Source organism: Primulina huaijiensis, chromosome 2 (genome assembly GCF_012295235.1).
Source record: "Primulina huaijiensis isolate GDHJ02 chromosome 2, ASM1229523v2, whole genome shotgun sequence".
Taxonomy (NCBI): domain Eukaryota; kingdom Viridiplantae; phylum Streptophyta; class Magnoliopsida; order Lamiales; family Gesneriaceae; genus Primulina; species Primulina huaijiensis.
The window spans coordinates 15,472,169-15,493,841 of record NC_133307.1 but is presented as its reverse complement, the minus strand read 5'-3'; the positions used below and the strand labels follow the sequence as shown (position 1 = coordinate 15,493,841).

At 37.1% G+C, this 21,673-nt stretch overlaps 1 protein-coding gene across 1 annotated transcript; it reads left to right on the top strand.

The window, feature by feature from the left end:
- The first annotated feature begins 15,774 nt into the window (after positions 1–15,774).
- LOC140956838 (uncharacterized) lies at positions 15,775–16,322 on the top strand. Its single transcript, XM_073413727.1, has 2 exons — positions 15,775–16,204; positions 16,297–16,322. The coding sequence occupies exons 1-2, from the start codon at positions 15,775–15,777 to the stop codon at positions 16,320–16,322; spliced, it is 456 nt and encodes a 151-aa protein (XP_073269828.1).
- The last annotated feature ends 5,351 nt before the right edge of the window (positions 16,323–21,673 follow it).

Genomic DNA, 21,673 nt, shown 5'->3' with positions numbered 1-21,673 from the left:
AATCTAACAGATCGCACAAACTGAATCAGTCTAACTGTTACATCAATTGAGCAGTCCAGCTGATTGTCCAGTTGATAGGTGGTTCAGCAGAAGAACCTCAGAAGCCTGGCCAGGCGAAGGAGTGTTCAACTGATGAATAAACCCAGCTGATCAATCCAACTGAACGAAAGGGAAATCAGTTCAACTGACGAGTCAACTGATTTCACTAGCCCAACTGAAGATCAGTTCAGCTGATCAGTCCGAAGCATCAGTCAAAATCTTTCAGTTGTAAATGAAGACAAATTCTTTCAGTGGATTCCAGCTGTACGTGAAGGTACAAAGCCTTTGTCCAGTCAAAGGACGATAATGGACGTTGCATTAGGGCATTAAAGACAAAACGTTTCAGAATGGTAGTCGAAAAGTCGAGACACAAAGTCCAAGAAACAAATCAAGATGCAACGGATATAATAAATGAGTCACTGTACGATTAGTTTTTCCCGCCTATATAAAAAGAAGATCAGTGAAGACTCAATATATAGAAAGAAGAAGCTTCAACGCAAATAAGAGAGAAAAGAAAGGGCACACATATTGCAAATCAGCTTTCAGAAGCAATCAGCCCAGGGGGACACTTCAACGTGTTATCAGCTTAGTATAGAAGCCTACATCCTTCAGTGTGTGAGAACATTCGTGTTCAGTTCTCACACACAAACACTCTCAACCACTCAAATACCGTCTTGCACGAATACGTTAAACTTGTGTATGTAGTCTTTGACACATAGACGTTAAAGAAGTGTTGGCTGGAAGGTGCTGCCTTCAGTCGTAGCTATGAGTTCAGTTTAGGCAGTATTGTAAGTCCTAGCTGAGTGGGTTTGTACAAAAATGTTGTATAAATCAAAGTCTTCTAGTGGATCCTACTCGTAGTGGTAGAAGGGGTGACGTAGGAGCAATTGAGGTCTCCGAACATCCATAACCATATCTTGTGTATTTTACTGATTAACTGCTGTTTTAAATGGCTTGATCAGTTAGAGCATTCGTTAGTTCAGTTGTCACCATAACTTAACTGAAGAATGCAAAAACTAATCTAGTCTTTCTCAGTTATTCAGCTTACCTCAGTTAAAATGTTTTCTAATAACAGTCCTCTTCACGAAGGATTACTTCAAGTTTCTTCCGCTTGGTTTTAAACCAAACTCGATTTAATTCATCGGTGTTCATATTCTTATAACACGAGCTATTGCAGCTCATTAGAGAGTATAGTGTTCGAAATGCCTTCGAAGGCACTAGCACACTCGGTCCTTCAATTGGTATCAAAGCAGGTTGATCTAAGATGAACATTTGAAGAAAACTGTGTTTTAAAATTTGTTACTTTAAAATAGTGTTAAAAGCTATTTAAAAGTATTTCAAAATATTTTCAAAACTATTTGAAAATATTTATATGTCGCTCTTTAGTAAAGAGTTGAGAGGATTGGCTCTGCAAATAACGTTGTAGCCACTTCTCTAGATTCTTAGCTTTGGGGTTTTAATCAGCCTGCAGCGGACTGAGAATCATCTGCAAAGATTCACAACTAAACTGCTCAAACAATATTTCAGTTGCAAGCCTATCAGGTCAGCTGTTCTTCAGACGAAACTCATCCATGTTGGGATGTTGGTCGATTTAATCACTAGCTGAACTCCACGAGAGCTTAGTCAGAGTCTGCTCGATCAGTTGTGTAAGCACAAAAGTCAAGTTCAAGGCAGTTTAACTCGTTTCTCTAGCAAATTGAACTCACAACCGATGCAGCGTTTAAAGCAATCAAGCAACCAGTTGATGGTATATCCAGTTCTGTCGCATAAACCAACTGATATCTGATGTTGCTTAAATTATGTTACTATTGTAGCAATGTGTTAGGTGTATGTTATGATATTTTACTGTTTTATTCATTTTGTTAATATTTGATATTTTTTAAGTAGGCCTGGTTTATGGCCCATGCCCACCCCATGAGATGTATCTCTTTTGTGCCATGGATATTTAAATGTAATTATTAGAAATAGGTGGGAGATCAAGACTTAAAGATGGTGAGCCTGATGCACAAGATGAAGAAATGTAAAATATTGGAAGCTCTTGTAATAAGTTGCATTTGCATCCCTGCATTCACCTAGGTTTTGGGCCTGAATCCATGTCTGGCTCACATGGATCTAATAGTGTTGGTGATCAATCATCCTTATTTATTTTTGAATATCATATTATGATATATATATATATATATATATATATTTACATAGTAGTATGCATGTATGTATATTATTAAATAATATAGTTGCATGAATCCGGCAAACATACAAATTCGTGGCACGCGATTTTAAATTAAAATGATGAGACAATTTTAAAAATTAAAATATCTCATTTTGAATAAGATTCAAAATTTATATCAAACCATAAAAGTAAAAATTAAAATAGTTTAATTTATTCTTGCCTTCCGTTAAGGAAATACGATTTCCTTTTTTCATTAAAAGAGTTTAATTTATAATTGTCTAATTGAGCTCTACGTGCCCATTAAGGAAATACGATTTTCATTTTTCATCAGAGGATGATGGAAATGTCAAAATAGTGGGAGAAAAATTTATAAACTAAAATCCATATTTTATAACTTAAAATTATTTTAAAATAAACAGTAACCATTATCTATTTTTCATTTCAGTATATTTACGATGACTGCTCGTAACCCGCTTTCAACCATTCTCGATTAAAACAAGTTGATTGGCCTTAACTATAATGAAACGTCCATTACTCGTTTTCTTAAAAAGTACTAAAAATCTTTTTTTCTCATTACTCTCGGCCAAATGATAGTATATATATACTTAAAAATACCTTGCACCATTTTTCAAAATAAAACAACCAACTATATTTGAAAATCAAAAGAAAATAGTTTAAACCATAAAATCGTCATACGTCTCAAATCCTAACTTAGTAAAATCGCTAAAACAACAACCTCTAAAAAACAAACCAAAATCTTAATAAATGTCGTAAAAATATCTTTAACATGAACTTGAAATCCTAAATCATAAACATATGTGCGGAAAGATAAGTGCTGGTCCTCGGGTTATGTGCACCTTCAGCTCAGTCAGTTCAACCATCAAGACGTCCATTATCATTATTATCAAACTCACTTGCATCAATAATACCTAGTGAATCTAAAGACTCAACACACCATAATCTTGATAACAAGTAATACATATACAGAACAAATGCAATAGTGAAAATACTTACGTAAAATAATATTTTCATGAAGATGTATAAAATTTAAAAATAAACATTTTCGTGAATATTTTCATATCGACATATTCATATCCATCATATTCATATTCATTTTCGTTGAATTCAGATTGTTAATTGTGACTTTCATTTTCGTATTCGTATTGGGGAGATGGATTCATCTACATGTAACCACAGTACTGGGCGACGCGCACATTAGCGACACTTTCACCCGTCAACTGAACGTTGGCCTATGTAACATATCATCGTATCACGTATTTGTATTAGTCACAATTACTTCACTTCCTTCAGCATTTCGTATTTTCACCACTTACAAAAATTAAACATACATATAACGTTTTTCTTTTAAATCAAGCATGCAACATATCTTTTAAATGTCCATATTAAATCATAAAAATCCATAAACATTTAAAATAAACATTTTAACATATAAAACAGCATTCAAGATACTTCCATGACATTTACAAATTTTAGGGTGTAAAATTACCGTTTTATCCCAAGACGTAAAATTCCACGAATTTGACTTTTTCTTAATTTCATTGACTCTAAAATATCCCAAATATTTATTTAAGTTTAAATTAAATTTATCACTATTTTATTTAGCTTAAATTCTAGACTTTTCAATTATTCCTTAATTACTCATTTTTAACGTTTTTTAATCCCAAATTAAATCAAACTTTAATATAAAATTCTCAAATTAAAAACTTAAACTTTTTATATTATTTTATCCCTCGTGAACCACGACTAGACCACCGTGAGCCATGTTTCGAATTTTTTAACCATTGAAAACCATAAATCGAACCAACCCAAAACCATTGAGCCATCTTTGATTTTTACCGAGCCACGCTTGAGCCGGCCTGAGCCAACTTCAAACCAGCCCTCACCTGGACCCTTGTGAACCCATAGCACCTCTAGGACCTGACCCTAGCCCCAACCGAAAGCACAGAATCCAACACATGCAATCGGCCGAGACTCCTCAAAGACCAGGACTCCTCGAAACGCGCCTAGGACTCTAGCCAATGGACCAGCCCCTGAACCAAAACCTTGCGCATCCCCATAGGACCCTAGTGACTTACATTAGCCCAGACCGAAGCCCCCTAGCAGAGCCTACCAACCCTGCACAGTGCTACACCCAGGCACGACTTATTTGATGGCTCTCGGGCGGAGTCCTAGCTTGCTAGGACTCTTTACCTGACCCAAGCATGTCCCTAGCCAAGCCCTGGTTGCAGCCGTGCCAAGCCATGGACCAAAAACCCTTGAAGCCGAGCCCTTGACATCCCAACACACGCTGTTGGTTCCATCTTGTTTCTATTATTGCGTGTAGCGATTCGTGCGTTACTTTTGACCCTATAACTCGTGTAAAACGTGACCCTTGATCATTCCTAATCATGGCAGCCCATTAAGAACACATTAAACATGTTTTGGATAAAATACATGCTTTAAAAATCCACATATGATGCATAAACGAAAATGTTTAAAAGCATCACTTGTTTTTCATGCAAAAAATTTAAACAAATACTATGGTGTGATGGATGAATAAAGGAAAGAACGTGGCGTGTCTTTGCATTTTTAACGCACGATAATTCGTTGACGAAGCGAAGAACGGCGACGAGAAACCTTGGCTTGAAAACTTTTGACAAAACCGAAGCTTTCCCCTTGTATAATTTTTTTTGGTGTGTGCCTTGTGTTTGATGTGAGAGAGAAGTGTTTGTGCCAATTGGGGGAGTGAGGCGTGTGATAATAAAACTGGTGGGAAAGTTTGTGAAAGAGGTAATTAAAACACTTAGTAATAGCTTAGGCCCATTAACAAGGTTAGCTAGGCCCAATAAGCCCATTAGTGCTTATTTAAAATATTTCGTGTAGGAAAGTTTGTGAAATTATTAGTCGGGTTGTCAAAACGTTCGTATTTTTGTTGAAAATCCAACACCGATAAAAATAATGTCTCGGCGTATAAAATCACCTCAAAACTCCTTATTTTCAAAAAAAAGAAAAAACATCAACCTTATTTTAAATAATTAAAAACTATTATTTAATAAAAATATTTTCCATTTTCAGCCCCCGGTCTCCGTTCTTCGATCGCAACTCGAATAAACTTAAAAATACATTTTAATGCATTTAAGTAGAAAAACTACTACAACATCATATAAACATACCATATAATCAATTTAGCAATTAAAATAAATTAATTAACTATTATTCATTTTCCCTAGATTTGCATGCAGTTGGATTACGTCGTCTTAATTTTAGACCTTACAATTCCTCCCCCCTTAAATAAAATTTCGTCATCGAAATTAGAATTTACCGAATAGCTCTGGGTAGCGACTCCTCAAGTCCCTCTCGGTTTTCCAAGTAGCTTCTTATTCCGAGTGATTCAGATACTGGACCTTGACCATTGGAATGACTTTGTTTCAGAATCTTCTTTCTTGCCTTGTCAAGATTTGAACATTTCTTTCTTCGTAAGTCATATTCAGAGTTAATTGCAGAGGCTCATGATTTAGTACATGTGATTGGTTCGACATGTACTTCCGCAGCATCGAGATGTGAAACACATTATGTACTCCAGAAAGCATTTGTGGCAATGCCACTCTATACACCAGTGTTCCAATCCTCTCTAAAATCTCAAATGGCCCTATGAATCTTGGACTAAGTTTGTCCTTCTTGTCAAATCGCATAACACCCTTCATAGGTGTTATTTTCACAAATACATGGTCTCCCACTGCAAACTCTAGGTCCCTTCGTCTCTTGTCAGCATAACTCTTCTGTCGGCTTTGTGCAGTCTTCATTCTGTCTCGAATTTTGACTACTAGCTTGGCAGTCTCTTCTATCAAGTCCGGACCAATTTCCTTTCTTTCGCCAACCTCGTCCCAATGAATAAGAGATTTACATTTTCTTCCATAAAGTGCCTCAAAAGGAGCCATCCCAATAGATGATTGATAGCTATTATTATAGGTGAACTCCACTAGAGGTAATTTCGGTTCCCAACTTCCTTGAAAATCGATCACGCAAGCTCGCAGTAGATCCTCTAAAATTTGAATAACTCTTTCGAACTGACCATTGGTTTGAAGATGGAAGGCTGTACTGAATAACAACTTGATCCCCATCGCAGCATGCAGACTTTTCTAGAAAGATGACGTGAATCTCGGGTCTCTGTCAGAAACAATAGATACAGGGATCTCATGCAGATGAACTATCTCTCGAATATATAACTCCGCATATTGTGTCATGGTGAATGTCGTCTTAATAAGTAGAAAATGCATTGATTTCGTAAGACGATCTACTATCACCCATACATCACTATATTCCTTAATAGTCTTTGGCAATCCAACAACAAAATCCTTAGTGATATTTTCCCATTTACACTCGGGAATAGGGAGTGGTTTAAGCTTTCCCGCTGGCCTCTGATGCTCTGCTTTAACTTGCTGACATGTCAAACACTCGGATACAAATCGCAGGATATCTCTCTTAATGCCTGCCAACAATATAACAACTGCAAATCTTTGTACATCTTCGTGCTTCCCGGATGAATGGAATATGTTGAGTCATGAGCTTCATTCATAATGAGCTCCCTCAAAGAATAGTCACTAGGAACCCATAAACGATCTCGATAATGAACTATACCATCCACCTAAGAATAAAAATGCCGTCCCTTGGCTCCATCTCTCAATCTCCACTTTTGCAATTGTTTGTCAGTAGAATGTCCCTCACGGATTCTATCTCTCAAAGTCGACTGAACTGTCATGGTGGCAAGATTAGAAGCCTCACCCTTAGCATACACTGTAAGCTCAAACCGCTACATCTCGGACTGCAGTGGTCTTTGAAGAGAGAATTGAGTGATAACTGCTGCCTTTTGACTTAATGCGTCTACCACAATATTAGCTTTTCTCAGATTTATCTAATCTCACAGTAGTAGTCTTTCACTAATTCGAGCCATCGTCCCTGTCTCATATTCAACTCCTTTTGGGTGAAGAAGTATTTCAAACTTTAATGGTCGGTGAAAATCTTACAAATACAAGTAATGTCTCCAAATCTTCAATGCAAAAACTACCGCTGCAAGCTCAAGATCATGAGTAGGGTAGTTTTTCTCGTGAACTTTCAACTGGTTCGACGCATAGGCTATAACTCGGTCATTTTACATCAGCATTGCGCCCAAGCCAAGTTTAGAAGCGTCGGTATAAAGAACATACTCTCCTTGATCCTATGGCATAGCTAACATTGGCGCTGAAATTAAGCTTGCTTCAACTTGTCAAAACTGTCTTGGCATTCGGATCCCCATACAAACTTTGCATTTTTCTTTGTCAAGGCGGTCATGGGTACCGCAATAGATGAGAATCTCTGAATGAACTTTCGATAATAGCCCGCTAGTCCTAAGAAGCTTCGGATCTCTATCACACTCTTAGGTACTGGCCATTCTTTCACTGCCTCGAATTTACTTGGATCAACCTCGACTCCATCTCTAGAAATGATGTGGCCTAAGAACGCCACTCTATCAAGTCAAAACCCGCACTTGCTGAATTTTGCAAGCAACTTCCTATCTTGTAATACTTGAAGTGTTGTCCTTAGATGTCGACTATGCTCCTCCTTACTCTTTGAATATATCAAAATATCATCGATGAAGACTATAAAAAATTGATCCAGATACGGCTGAAATACGCGATTCATGAGATCCATGAAGATCGTTGGCGTATTGGTCAACCCAAATGGCATGACCATAAACTCATAGTGCCCATATCTAGTCCGAAACGTTGTTTTGTGAACATCAGACTCTTTCACTTTCAGCTGATGGTATCCAGAACGAAGATCAATCTTCGAGAATATCGATGCTCCTTGCAATTGATCAAATAAGTCTTCAATTCTCGGCAGAGGATACTTATTCTTGGTAGTAACTCTATTCATCTCTCGATAATCGATACAGAGTCCCATACTACCATCTTTCTTCTTCACAAATAATATCGGCGTGCCACATAGCGAATTACTAGGGCGGATAAAACCCTTGTCTAGCATTTCTTGAATTTGATCTTTTAATTCTTTCATTTCAGTAGGTGCTAGACGATAAGGTGCTTTACATATAGAAACAGTGCCTGGCATTAACTCAATAGAACATTCCACCTCATGGTTGTGTGGAATGCCAGAAATTTTTTCGGGAAAGACGCTAGGAAAGTCTCTGACAATATCAACCTCCTCCAACTTCTGAATGATAGGAGCATGTGCGTTAGTAACACATGCTAGAAAATCTTGGCATCCTCGTCTCATAAGTTTCCTCGCACACAGACAAGAGATAATGTGCGGCATTTGCTTGTTCCTCGCAACCTCAAAGACAAAAGATTTCCCATTAAGCGGTCGAATAGACACTGATCTTTGTCGAAAATCTATCGAAGCTCCATTTACTGATAATCAATCCATACCAAGTATGATGTCAAATTCAGGCATAGGGAGTACAATGAGGTCTGCCCGAACCACATCTTTAAATAAACGAAGCTCCAGAGTCGTGATCATTTGGTCACCGGAAGGAATATAAACCTTGAAACCCAATCTCATATCCTCAGGAATAATATTCAGTCGCTTAACATAAGTTCTGATAAGAAAAAGTGTGTAGCTCCCGAATCTAGCAGTGCATAGGTCACTACACCTAGAATGAATATCCTCCCTGCTGCGAAAACGTTTTAGATTACTCGTGTTAAAGTTTAAGGAATTTGTACCATTTATTTCCCAAAATTTCATGAAGAAGATTGATTGGATCCTAATGTTCCTAGAAAAATTCATAATTTCCCCCTTATAATTTCTCATTAATTGCAATTTTTCCCTTCAATTCTTCGAAATTTACATTTTTGTCCCCATAAATTTTTGAGAATTACAAATTGACCCCTTAAATTTTTGGATTTTACAATTTATGTCCCTCAGTTTTCGAAAATTACATTTTTGGTCCTTAAATTTTTTGTAATTGCCTTTAGGTCCCTGAACTTTTCGAAAATTCCAATTCAATCCTTAAAATTTCAGAAATTAAAATTTAGCCCCTAAATTTTGGTTAATTATATTTAAGTCCTTATATTTTTGTAATTTTGCATTTAGGTCCTCATATTTTTGGATATTTGCAAAATTGCCCCAACAATTTTGGATATTACACATTACTCCCTCAAAATTTCAAAACTTCCTATTATGCCCTTGATGTTGATTTTTTTTAAATTTTTGGCTATATAACTTTTATTTGGAATTATTACATCGTTTACATAAATTAAAGCACAACAATCATGTCCAATTTCTTTGGTTTCTAAAATCATTCCTTAATTTCAGCTAAGGTAGAGCATACAACCTAATTTCAATTAGGTTATCCTTAATCCCAAATTGATTCTAATAACCAATTTAAAATTTCATGCAATAAAAGCAATATAAAAACGTTAAACAATTAGGTTACCGATAAGGGTCATGTCTGCCTCCTCGTCAGCCTCCTCGGGATGCAGAACATAAGCTCGCCCCACAGTAGGAGCTCTCTTCTTTGGGAAATCAGCAGCCTTGTGCCCTTCTTCCTTGCATATGAAGCACTTAGTAGTACCCCACACGCACTATCCATAATGTAGGCGATTGCACTTCTTGCACGGTGGTCCTCTCTGTAGGTTTCGGTGCTCCAGGTGGCGGTGGCTTTGATGGTCTTGGCTTCTTGAATTGACCTTGGGGTTTTGGTGGCCCTTGAGGTCTAGGAGGTCCCGTGTACAATTTCTTATTGGGGTGTTAATTATTTTGGTGTTGTTGTCTCTTGCGCTGCATCTCAAAATCGATGTCTTTCAAAGATTGCTTAGATTGAAATGCATAAGTGGTAGCAGTGACATAATCCACAGGACACATCATCATCATGTTATGTCGTATGGTAGGTCGTAGACAAACCATTAAGTGTCTAATCTTCTCCGCAGCATCCCTCATAATAAGGGGTACAAACTGACAACCCCTATCAAATTTCCTCACAAATTCAGCAACAGAAGTGTCTCCCTGACGGATAGTCATAAATTCCCTCTTCAATCGCCCTCGCACATCCGCAGTAAAATACTTATCATAGAAGATCTCCTTGAATCGAGCCCATGTAAGTGTAGCAAGATTAATACCATGCTCGGCTCCTTCCCACCATAAAGAAGCATCATCCTTAAACAGGTAAGTAGCAAACCTCACACGATCAGCAATCCCCATGTTTAAGTAGCGAAAATGTATCTCAAGTGCTCGAATCTATGCCTCCGCAGCAAACGGGTCTGTGGTGCCAGAAAATTCCTTCGGTCCTAGTCTCCGGAACTGATCACAAACATCATGATGTGGCCTAGGTGCCTGCTGTAGCTGCTGATCAATGAAACGAGCCATCCCCACAAATGCACGAGTAGCAGCATCCCCATTAGGAGGCGGGGGTGCATCATCACGACGATACTCGGTAGTCTATGCCTGTCTATTAGCAATACGTGCGCGTCTAGGAGGCATTATATCTGAACGTTTTTTTCCAAATTCTAACGTAACCAACATGCATTTAAATCTAAGTTTTCTAATCATGCAACATAGCCTAATCCATTTTAGCAATTTTTAGCATATAAATCATATATTATCATAAAGCTATTAAACATGTGACAAAAACATATAATTCGTATAGTCATGCAGGTAACATCATATAAATCATATAAAGCATATAAACTTACAAATTTGAGGCTTGACAACTGAGCTTCCCGGCACTGATGGTGGCACAAACCTTTACAGGAACATTGCTCTGATACCAACTGACACGTCCACTACTCGTTTTCTTAAAAAGTACTAGAAATTTTTTTTCTCAACTCTCGGCCGAATGATATATATACATATATATATATATTAAAATACCTTGCACCATTTTTCAAAATAAAACAACCAATTATATTTGAAAATAAAAAGGAAAATAGTTTAAACCATAAAATCATCATACGTCTCAAATCCTAACTTAGCAAAATCGCTAAAACTAACAACCTCTCAAAAACCACAAAAAATCATAATAAATGTTGTAAAAATATCTTTAACATGAAATTTAAATCCTAAATCATAAACATAAGTGTGGAAAGATAAGCGTTGGTCCTTGAGTTATGTGCACCTTCAGCTCAGTCAGATCAACCATCAAGACCTTCCATTATCATTATTATCAAACTCATCTGCATCAATCATACCTAGTGAGTAAAGACTCAACACACCATAATCTTGATAACAAGTAATACATATACAGAACACATGCAACAGTAAAAATACTTGTACGTAAAATAATATTTTCTTGAAGATGCATAAACTTTAAACATAAACATTTTCGTAAACATTTTCATATCGACATATTCATATTCATATCCATCATATTCATATTCATATTCATTTTCGTTGAATTCAGATCGTTAATTGTGATGAAGCGGCGGCACTTCTGATGATTAAGCTCCACTTAACACATCAGTTTCAGCTGGTAGTTTGGTTTCGTCTGCAGATCAGTTGGACTGGTAGATTGGCAACTGAAATCTTGTTTACAGATCAGTTTTGCTGAACTGCTGTCAGTTGAATTCAAAACCCTGCAAGCTGCTTAAACAACAAAATTACGGAGTCAAGTGAAGTGGCTACGATGTTACTTGCAGAGCCAATCCACTCTTCTCCAATAAACGCATGATATATAAAATTTTCAAAAGGGTTTTGAAAACCATTTTAAATATCATTTTAAAATACATTTTAAGATATCAATTTTCAAATGTCCTCCTTCTTAGAACAACTAGCTCTGATACCAATTTACGGATCGTCTGCTCGGTACCTTAGGGGTGCTTCAACACAACAAATCAATGAGCTGCAATAGCTCGTGTTCTAAGAATATATACATCGATGAATTATATCAAGTTTGGTATTAAACCAAGCGGAAAACACTTGAAATAATCCTTCGTTAAGAAAACTGATATGTTTTATATACTGTGCAACTGAAGAACTGAATTTACGGAAAAATCAGTTAGAGCTTATATCAGTTCAGTTATGGACAGAACTGAACTGATCAAATCAGTTAAGAACAAAACAAGCAGTTAAATTGTTAAAAGACACATGATATGTTTATGGATGTTCGGAGACTTCAACTGCTCCTACTTCACCCTTTCTACCTCCACGGATAGGATACACTAGAAGACTTAGATTTATACAACACCTTGTACAAATCCTACACAGCTTAGAACTTACCAACTGCTTAACTGAACTCCTAGTCTAGACTGAAGGTAGCACCTTCCAGCCAACACTTGTTTAACGTCTGTGTGTCAAAGACTACATACACAAGTTTATTGTTTTTGTGCAAGACTGTAATTTGGGTGGTGGTGTGTGCGTGTATGTGAGAACTGAACAATGAACACTACCAAAAGGTGTTCTCAAACACTGAGGGAAATAAGCTTCTAATCTAAGCTGATATAACTTTGAAGTATTCCCTCACAACTGGGCGTAATGCTTCTTGTAAGCTGATATGCAATATGCGTGCCCTCTCTTCTTTTCTTGTGTTCTTTCTTCTAGCCACACTGTGTATATTTCGTTATTATTGTGTCTTCAGTGATCTTCTATTTATAGGCGCGAAGCTTGATCGTACAGTGAGACTCAATTATTGTATCCGTTGCATTTTGAATTTGTTCTTTGGAATCCATTCCGGAACTTTTGGCTTTAAGCTTCTGATGCAACGTTCATGATTGTACTTTGATATTACAATTGCTTTTGTACCTTTGCGCACAGCTGTAATCCATTAAGTAAGCTTGTCGTGATCTGCAACTGATTGTTCCTAACGAAGTTCTGAACTGGTCTTGTTGCGGTGTGATGAAATCAGTTGGTTCTTCAGCTTAACTGATTTCACTGATTCAAATGAACTGGTCAGCTGGACTCTTTATCAGTTGACCTGCTTTTACGATTCATCAGTTTAGCTGGTCAATTCGTGCGATCAGTTAGCGATTTCAGTTAGCATCTCGATCTCTTCAGTTTCGACTATTTCAGTTGCTGCGCACTTAAAGATTATTAGAAACAAAATAATAGTTTTGTTAACATCAAAATTAAGCAAAGATTGCGAACTTGAAAAGTTCCAACATGGGGCGATGGATCCATCTACATGTAACCAAATGACTGGGTGGCGGGGACATCAGCGACACTCTCACCCGTCAACTGAGCCTTGGCCTACGTATTAACATTTCATCGTATCAAGTATTCGTATTAGTTACAATTACTTCACTTCCTTCAACATTTCGTATTTTCATCACTTATAAAAATTAAACATGCATATAACATTTTTCTTTTAAATCAAGCATGTAACATATCTTTTAAATGTCCATATTAAATCATAAAAGTCCATAAACATTTAAAATAAACATTTTAACATATAAAACGGAATTTAGGACAATGCCATAACGTTTACTAATTTTCGGATGTAAAATTACCGTTTTACCCCTGAACGTAAAATTCCACGAATTTTACTTTTTCTTAATTTCATTGACTATAAAATATCCCAAATAATTATTTAAGTTTAAATTAAATTTATCATAATTTTATTTAGCTTAAATTCTAGACTTTTCAATTATTCCTTAATTACCCATTTTTAACGCGTTTTAATCCCGAAGTAAATCAAACTTTAATATAAAATTCTCAAATTAAAAACTTAGACTTTTTATATTATTTAGCCTTCGTGAACCATGACTCGACTCCCGTGAGCCATGTTTCAAATTTTTTAACCATTGAAAACCCTAAATCGAACCAACCAAAAACCCTTGAGCCATCTTCGATTTTTAGCGAGCCATGCTCGAGCCGGCCTGAGCCAACTTCAAACCAGCACTCTTCTAGACCCTCGTGAACCCATAGCACCTCTAGGACCTGACCCTAGCCCGAACCGAAAGCACAGAATCCAGCACATTCAATCGGCTGACACTCCTTCATGACAAGGACTCCTCGAAACGCGCCTAGGAATCTAGCCAATGGACCAGCCCCTGAACAAAACCCTTGTGCACCCTCATAGGACCCTAGTGACTCACCCTAGCCCAGCTCGAAGCCCCCTGGCCGAGCCTACCAACCTTGCGCGCTACTGCACCCATGAGCGACTTCCTTGATGGCTCTCGGGTAGAGTCCTAGCTAGGACTCTTTCCCAGCCACTTGTTTCGAGTCCTAGCGTGAATAAGACTCCTTCCTTGACCCAAGCATGTCCCTATCCCAGGCCTGGTTGCAGCCGTGCCAAGCCATGGACCAAAAACCCTTGAACCCGAGCCCTTGACATCCCAACACACGTGGTTGGTTCCAGCTTGTTTCTATTATTGTGTGTAGCGATTTGTGCGTGAATTTGGACCCTATAACTTGTGTAAAATGTGACCCTTGATCACTCCTAATAATTGCAGCCCCTTAAGAACATATTAAACATGTTTTTGGATCAAATACATGCTTTAAAAATCTACATATGATGCATAAACGAAAATATTTAAAAGCATCACTTGTTTTTCATGGAAAACATATTTAAACAAATACTATGACGTGATGGATGAGTAAAGGAAAGAATATGGCGTGCATTTGCGTTTTCAACGCATGATAATTCGTGGACGAAGCGAAGAACGACGACGAGAAACCTTGGCTTTAAAAACTTTGACAAAACCAAAGCTTTCCTCTTGTTTTTTTTTTTTGGTGTGTGCCGTGTGTTTGATGTGAGGGAGAAGAGTTTGTGCCAATTGGGAGAGTGGGGCGTGTGATAATAAAACTTGTGGGGTGGGTTATGGGCTTGTATATTTAATTAAAACACTTAGTAATAGCTTAGGCCCATTAACAAGGTTATCTAGTCCCGATAAGCCCATTAGTGCTTATTTTAAATATTTCGTGTAGGAAAGTTTGTGAAATTATTATCTGGGTCCAACACCGATAAAAATTACATCCCAGCATATAAAATCACCTCAAAACACTTTATTTTAAAAAATAAAAAAGCATCAACCTTATTTTAAATAATTAAAAATAATTATTTAATAAAAATATTTTCTATTTTTCAGCACTCGGTCTCCGTTCCTCGATCGCAACTCAAATAACCTTAAAAATACATTTTAATGCATTTAAGTAGAAAAACTACTAAAACATCATATAAACATATCACATAATCAATTTAGCAATTAAAATCAATTAATTAACTATTATTAATTTTCCCTATATTTGCATGCAGTTGGATTACGTTGTCTTAATTTTGAACGTATCTTATATAAAATCACTGGTTTTGAAATTTAAAGATTGTTCTGAACTCGGAAAAGATTGTGTATGTGCCTAATAAGAAGCCACCGAAGGAAGTAGCTTCTAATGTCAGTCAGACTGAGTTAGCTAAGCTTGAGAAATGGTGGGACCATGATCTTCAAGCTAAGAGCTACTTGTTGGCTTCTATGTCGATTGAACTTCAGAGGAGGTTCTAGGAGGCTGTGAATGCTACTGACATTAACCTTCATCTGAAAGAATTGTATGTTGTACAAACTCGTTCAGAGAGACATAATACTGTGAAAGAACTCATGACTACACGCTTGCGAGACGGGGCTTCGGTCCATGAGCATGAAGTTATTATGATTGGGCTCATCGAGAAGTTGGTGGGACTCGACGTGGTTATTCATAGTAAATTCTCGGCTGATATTCTCTTGTTGTCATTGCCTGCCTTGTTCGATGAATTTGTTGTTTATTTCACTATGAACAAGCTTGAGGACACCCTTGAAGAGTTGATCAACATGCTTACTACTTATGAGACCACAATCAAGAAAGAAAAGCTTGTTATCCTATTGGGCTCATCGTCCGGCACGAAAAAGGGAGTCCAAAATAAAGGCAAAAAGCGTTCTGTCCCACCAAAGAAGAACAAGCCCAACAAGAAGCCATACAAGAAACCTAATCTGGGGACTACAAAGCCTTACAAGTCAGAACATTTCTGTTTCCACTACAACAAGCCTGGACATTTGAGGCGTAATTGCACGAAGTATGTTGCCCAGAAGTGTTCTGGCCATGGTACGTTTTACATTTTAGTTAATGTTTCTATTAATTTCTCTTCTTGGTTATTGGATATCGGGTGTGGTTCTATTCTATGCAATGATTTGTAGGTGATGGGAAGAAACAAGAGACTTAGAGATAGTGAGACATTTCTAAGACTAGGAAATGGAGCAAGGATTGCTGCCATTGCCATTGGAGACATTACTTTAATTTTCGACCGACAATGATTTTAAGTTGTTTTTTAGAGACGTTTTACATGTTCCTGAATTGGTTAAAAAAATTATTTCTATTTCTATGCTTGATATGGATGGTTATTCTTGTATTTTTGCTAAAGATGTTTGCAATTTATACAAGAATGAATGTTTTATTGGAACCCGAGGATTAACAAACTATCCCTATAACTTAAAATTAAAAGATATTCCGTTAAATGATATCCAAGCGCATACGAAAACAATAACAAACAAAAGAAAAATAAAAGATACAAATCCCGCACAAATATGGCACGCTAGACTATGTTATATTTCCCAAAGAAGGATGCACAAGCTGGTGGGAGAAGGCATGTTTGACTTGTCAGACATAAAATCTCTACCTACTTGTGAGTCTTGTCTAAAAGGAAAAATGACCAAGACTCCATTCAATGGAAACGTGAAACGTGCACATGGTCTACTAGATTTGATCCACACAGACGTTTGTGGCCCGCTAAGTGTTAGCAAAAAATATGGACAATCCTACTTCATTACCTTTACTTATGACCATTCGAGGTATGTGTATGTTTATTTGTGAAACACAAATCAGAAGCATTTGAAAGGTTCAAAGAATTCAGATCTGAAGTAGAAAATAGCTAGAAAGGAGTTTCAAGAAACTTCGATCTGATCGAGGTGGAGAATACTTGAGTGCTGACTTTTTGGGATATCTAAAAGAGAATGGAATTCTGTCACAATGGACTCCACCAACAACACCACAATTGAATGGTGTTTCTGAACGTCGTAATTGAACCTTGATAGACATGGTTCAATCCATGATGAGATTCACTGAATTGTCTACATTTTTTGGGGCTTTGCTCTTGTAACTGCGGCAATGTTGTTGAGTAATGTGCATACAAAAGCAGTGGATAAAACACCATATGAGATATGGATGGGAAAAACTCCCAAATATTCATACTTGAGAATATGGAGATGTCTTGCCTACGTGAAGCAGACAGTGGAAGACAAATTGGATAGTATATCCACTTTGTGCTACTTTGTAGGATATCCAAAGAATTCTGCTGGATATAATTTCTATTACCCCAATGAAGCAAAGTATTTGTTTCAAGAAATGTCACCTTTCTAGAAAGGGAATTTCTATTAGATAGAAAAGACAAGATGATAGAATTCGAAGAAATTCAAGATACTCCCTCAATTGTAGAAGTTGAACCTAATCCCCAACAACTAGTAGTTGAAGTACACACTCTTAAACCACTTGCAAGATACACGCTTCTTCAGGAACAAGGCCATGATTAGTCTTGTGTTGGATGTGATCCAATGAACTTCAAAGAAGCAATAACTGATACTGATTCAACCAAAAGGTTTGAAGCCATGCAGTCTAAAATGGACTCTATGTATTCAAACCAAGTCTGGACATTGGTTTATCCACCTGAGAAAATCGTTCCCATAGGATGCAAATGGATCTACAAAAGAAAGCTTGGGGCGGATGGGAAGGTGTTGACCTTCAAAGAAAGACTGGTTGCAAAAGGTTATACTCAAAAACAAGGAATTGACTATGAGAAAACTTTTTCACCAGTTTCTATGTTTAAGTCTATCAAAATACTACTAGCCACAGAAGCTTGGTATGACTAGGAGATATGGCAAATTGATGTAAAGACTGCATTCCTCAATGGAGACATCAAAGAATAAATTTATATGTCTCAACCTGAGGGATACACATTAGTAAGAAATGAGCATAAGGTTTGTAAGCTTCAAAGACCAATATATGTTCTTAAGCAGTTGTCGAGGAGTTGGAACCTCAGATTTGATAGCACTATCAAGGAATTTGGTTTTACTAAAAATCCTGAGGAACTATGCGTGTACAAGAAAGTTAATGGGAGTGCAGTGATATTCCTAGTACTTTAAGTTGATGACATCCTACTCATTGGAAATGAAGTTGGATTACTGCAATCAAAACTAAAGTATGGTTAGAAAGTAAATTCTACATGAAAGATATGGGTGAAGCATCCTATGTATTGGGAATACAAATCTATAGAAATATATCAAAAAGGATGCTGGGGCTCACCCAAGCCACTTATATCGATGCCATTCTGAAGCGATTATCTATGGAAGGGTCCAAGAGAGGATACTTACCAATGTGTCATGGTGTTACTCTTTCTAAAGCTATGCGTCCCAAAACTGATGAAGAGATATAGATGATGACACGTATTTCATATGCGTCAGCCATTGGTAGTATCATGTATGGTATGATATCAACGCGTCCTGATTTTGCTTACGCTCTGAGTGTTACAAGCAGATATCAGGCGAACCCTGGTCCAATGCATTGGAAGGCCGTGAAAGATATTCTTATGTACCTGAAGATGACTAAAAGCTTATTCATGGTCTATGGTGGTGGAGAATTGAAATTGGAAGGATACAGTGATTCTACCTTCCAATGTGACGTATAAGATCCGAAATCGACCTATGATTTTGTATTCATGCTAAATAGTGCGGCGTCTCCAGGAAAAGTGTAATGCCCAGACATTTATATGCATATGATATAAGGTAATGATTATGATTAAGTATGTTCATTATTTCTTTTATGGTTTATTATGATGATCGTTTGGGATATGTGTTGTAATGGTGATGGTTTATGGCTTCAAGATATGATATGAATGGCATTGAATGATATAGAATGAAACGGAGAATGGATGGGTAGAATAGAAAGTTGATATTGAGCCAAATAGGTAATGGAAGTGCTGAAACGGTATGAAACTGTGGCAGTAGTTGTGGTTTTTAGCATAATGTTTTGTATTGTGATCCAAATGATGTGAGGCTACTTCCATTTGAAAGATAAGATATAAATCTATAACTTTCATGTTTTAAGTTTTGTTCAAATCATTGTGGATGATAAGCCAAAAGCGCCCCGAAGTGTGTCGTGTGTATCGTCGTTCCTCCAGTGACACATGTTGGGAGATTGAGCATAACTTTTTACTCAGACCTTCAAATGACATGAGGCTAATTGGAGATGCAAGCCAAGACATAGAGCTACAACTTTCCAGTTTACTACTTTTTCAAATTATGAAGGGAAGAGGCGTTTCGGAAGCAATCTTTGCTGTGGCTGTGCGCAGAGCGGCGCCCGAGCGGTAAGAAATGACCGCCCGAGCGCCACTGGTTCTGGATTTTTCATCTTGGACAGCATGGTCCGCGCTAGGGCGGTAATTTATGACCGCCCGAGCGCCCTGTGTAGTGCAAAAACGTGTTTTGGGTGTTTTAAGGTATAAAATCGAATGAGACTCTTATTTTCCTCATTTCTCTTCTCTTCCTTTCTCTTCTCCATCGATTCTAAGGTATGGTTCTTCATCTTCTTCTTCTCCTTTCTTTTAATCAAGCAATTAATCTTCAATCCGGAGTTGGAACTTCACCTTTTTAGTGAAAGGAGCAAATTTAAGTGGGTTTTCTTCTTGTTCTTGAGTTATTGAAGATGGTGGAGTTAGGGCATGATAGTTGTGATTGATGTATTGGATTAAATGGTTATTTAAGGTTATTATTTGGGTGTTGTTGATTAGTTATCGGGTTTATTGTTGTAGGATCAACGTCAAGGGTTAGGAAACCAATTGCTCCAAGTTTTGTAAGTGGAATCAATTCTTGAATGCATCACATGATCCTATATGTATGTGTTTTGATGATTTTATGACGTGAACTCCTTTCAAATTCCATTCATGATATATATATGTAAATATGTATATATGGTAGTGCAATTATATGCATTTTTGAATGAAATGAGTTAAACTTTAAATGAAGCCTCTAAGATGTTCGATAAAATGCCTAAATGAAGTTTTATATGATTGAATGATTGTATTGATAGTGATAGTAGCCGTGTTGCCTCTGGCAATTTTAAATCCACAATGTAATTGGCCAATTAACGATGAAAACATGTACTCTCTTGTAAGATGCATTTTATGCAGAGGTACATGTCCCTCCTATAAGATTCGTTTTTACGAAGGGGGTTAGCAAGAATGAACTATCTTATAAGAACTATCAATTCTTCAGTTAGTCAATGAAAATGAATATCATCCCTATGTATTGTTGTATTATGATTCTTGATGGATGATATTATTGATGTTTCGATGTTTATGAAATGAGAAGGATGATGTTTTCAACGAAATGAAACTGAGGCTATCCATTTTATGTTTTTCAATAAAATGATATATATGTATCTTGTTAGTATTGATTCCATTTGCTGAGTTTTATACTCATTCCAGTTATGTTCATGTGATGCAGGCACAGGTAAGAAAGACTTATCATCCCTGAGTTGTCAAAGCGAGAGAAGGGAATATGCCAAACTTTGGAGATTTTGATTGGATGTTATTTTTGATATGTTAAGCTTTTGGATATTTTGAGAAACATTGAAAAGCTTGTTTTGATTTTGAAGTAGAATATGTGTAGTTACTGCATTAAATGGTATTTGATGTGTTTGAAAATATTTTGCATGTGTTTTACGTGTTGCTTGAGACATGTGGCATGTCCTAATTACGGGGAGATGCTGCCCAAATTTTTTTAAATTACACCTTTTCTCCAAATTATGTTTAAAAGCTTCCGCATTAATTATGTATTTTAGTCACGAGTGTTAAATTTAGCGGTATCAGAGCAGAGATTTTCGGACCAATTATTTGGCATATGACTTCCTCTGCTGTCGACAATTCGGTATGTATGTACCTGCATCATTTGATATAATATGGATGTGTAGCCTCAATAATAATGATATGTTATGTGTGAAAATGGTTTTAAACTAATATGTATCATAGGATCATGCCGCCTAAGCGTAAAGCATCAGAAGGAGAGGATAGTTCATCATCTAGAGTGGTTGATGAATTTAGCAAGTTACTAAAAGAACAGGCCAAGGTACACGGTGAGCAAATCCAGCAGCTCTTACGAATGCAGAATGCAAAGCGAGGGAGAGAAAGAGAGCAAGCGATGCCTGAGCCCAGTAGTGAAGGCGCATATGAAAGATTTCGTAAGATGAAGCCACCAGAATTTGATGGTAGCACTGATCCCATGGTCGCATTGGAATGGGTCAAAGCTGTGGAGGCTATTTATGATTATCTTCAGTTTGACGATAAAGATCGAGTCAGCTGTGCCATTTATCTACTGACCAAGACGGCGAGGATTTGGTGGGACGCCACCAAAGTATCAGTTAATGTCTCGGCACTAAAGTGGCAGGAGTTTAAAGATTTATTCTACGACAAATATTTCCCTCGAGATGTTCGAAGTCAGAAAGTGAAGGAATTTCTAGAACTGAAGC

Excerpts from the sequence above, each read along its gene's own strand:
- LOC140956838 (XM_073413727.1), top strand. The coding sequence starts at position 15,775 with ATGATTGGGCTCATCGAGAAGTTGGTGGGACTCGACGTGGTTATTCAT. Across the intron at positions 16,205-16,296 it reads CCAGAAGTGTTCTGGCCATG|GTGATGGGAAGAAACAAGAG; the intron begins GTACGTTTTACA and ends AATGATTTGTAG.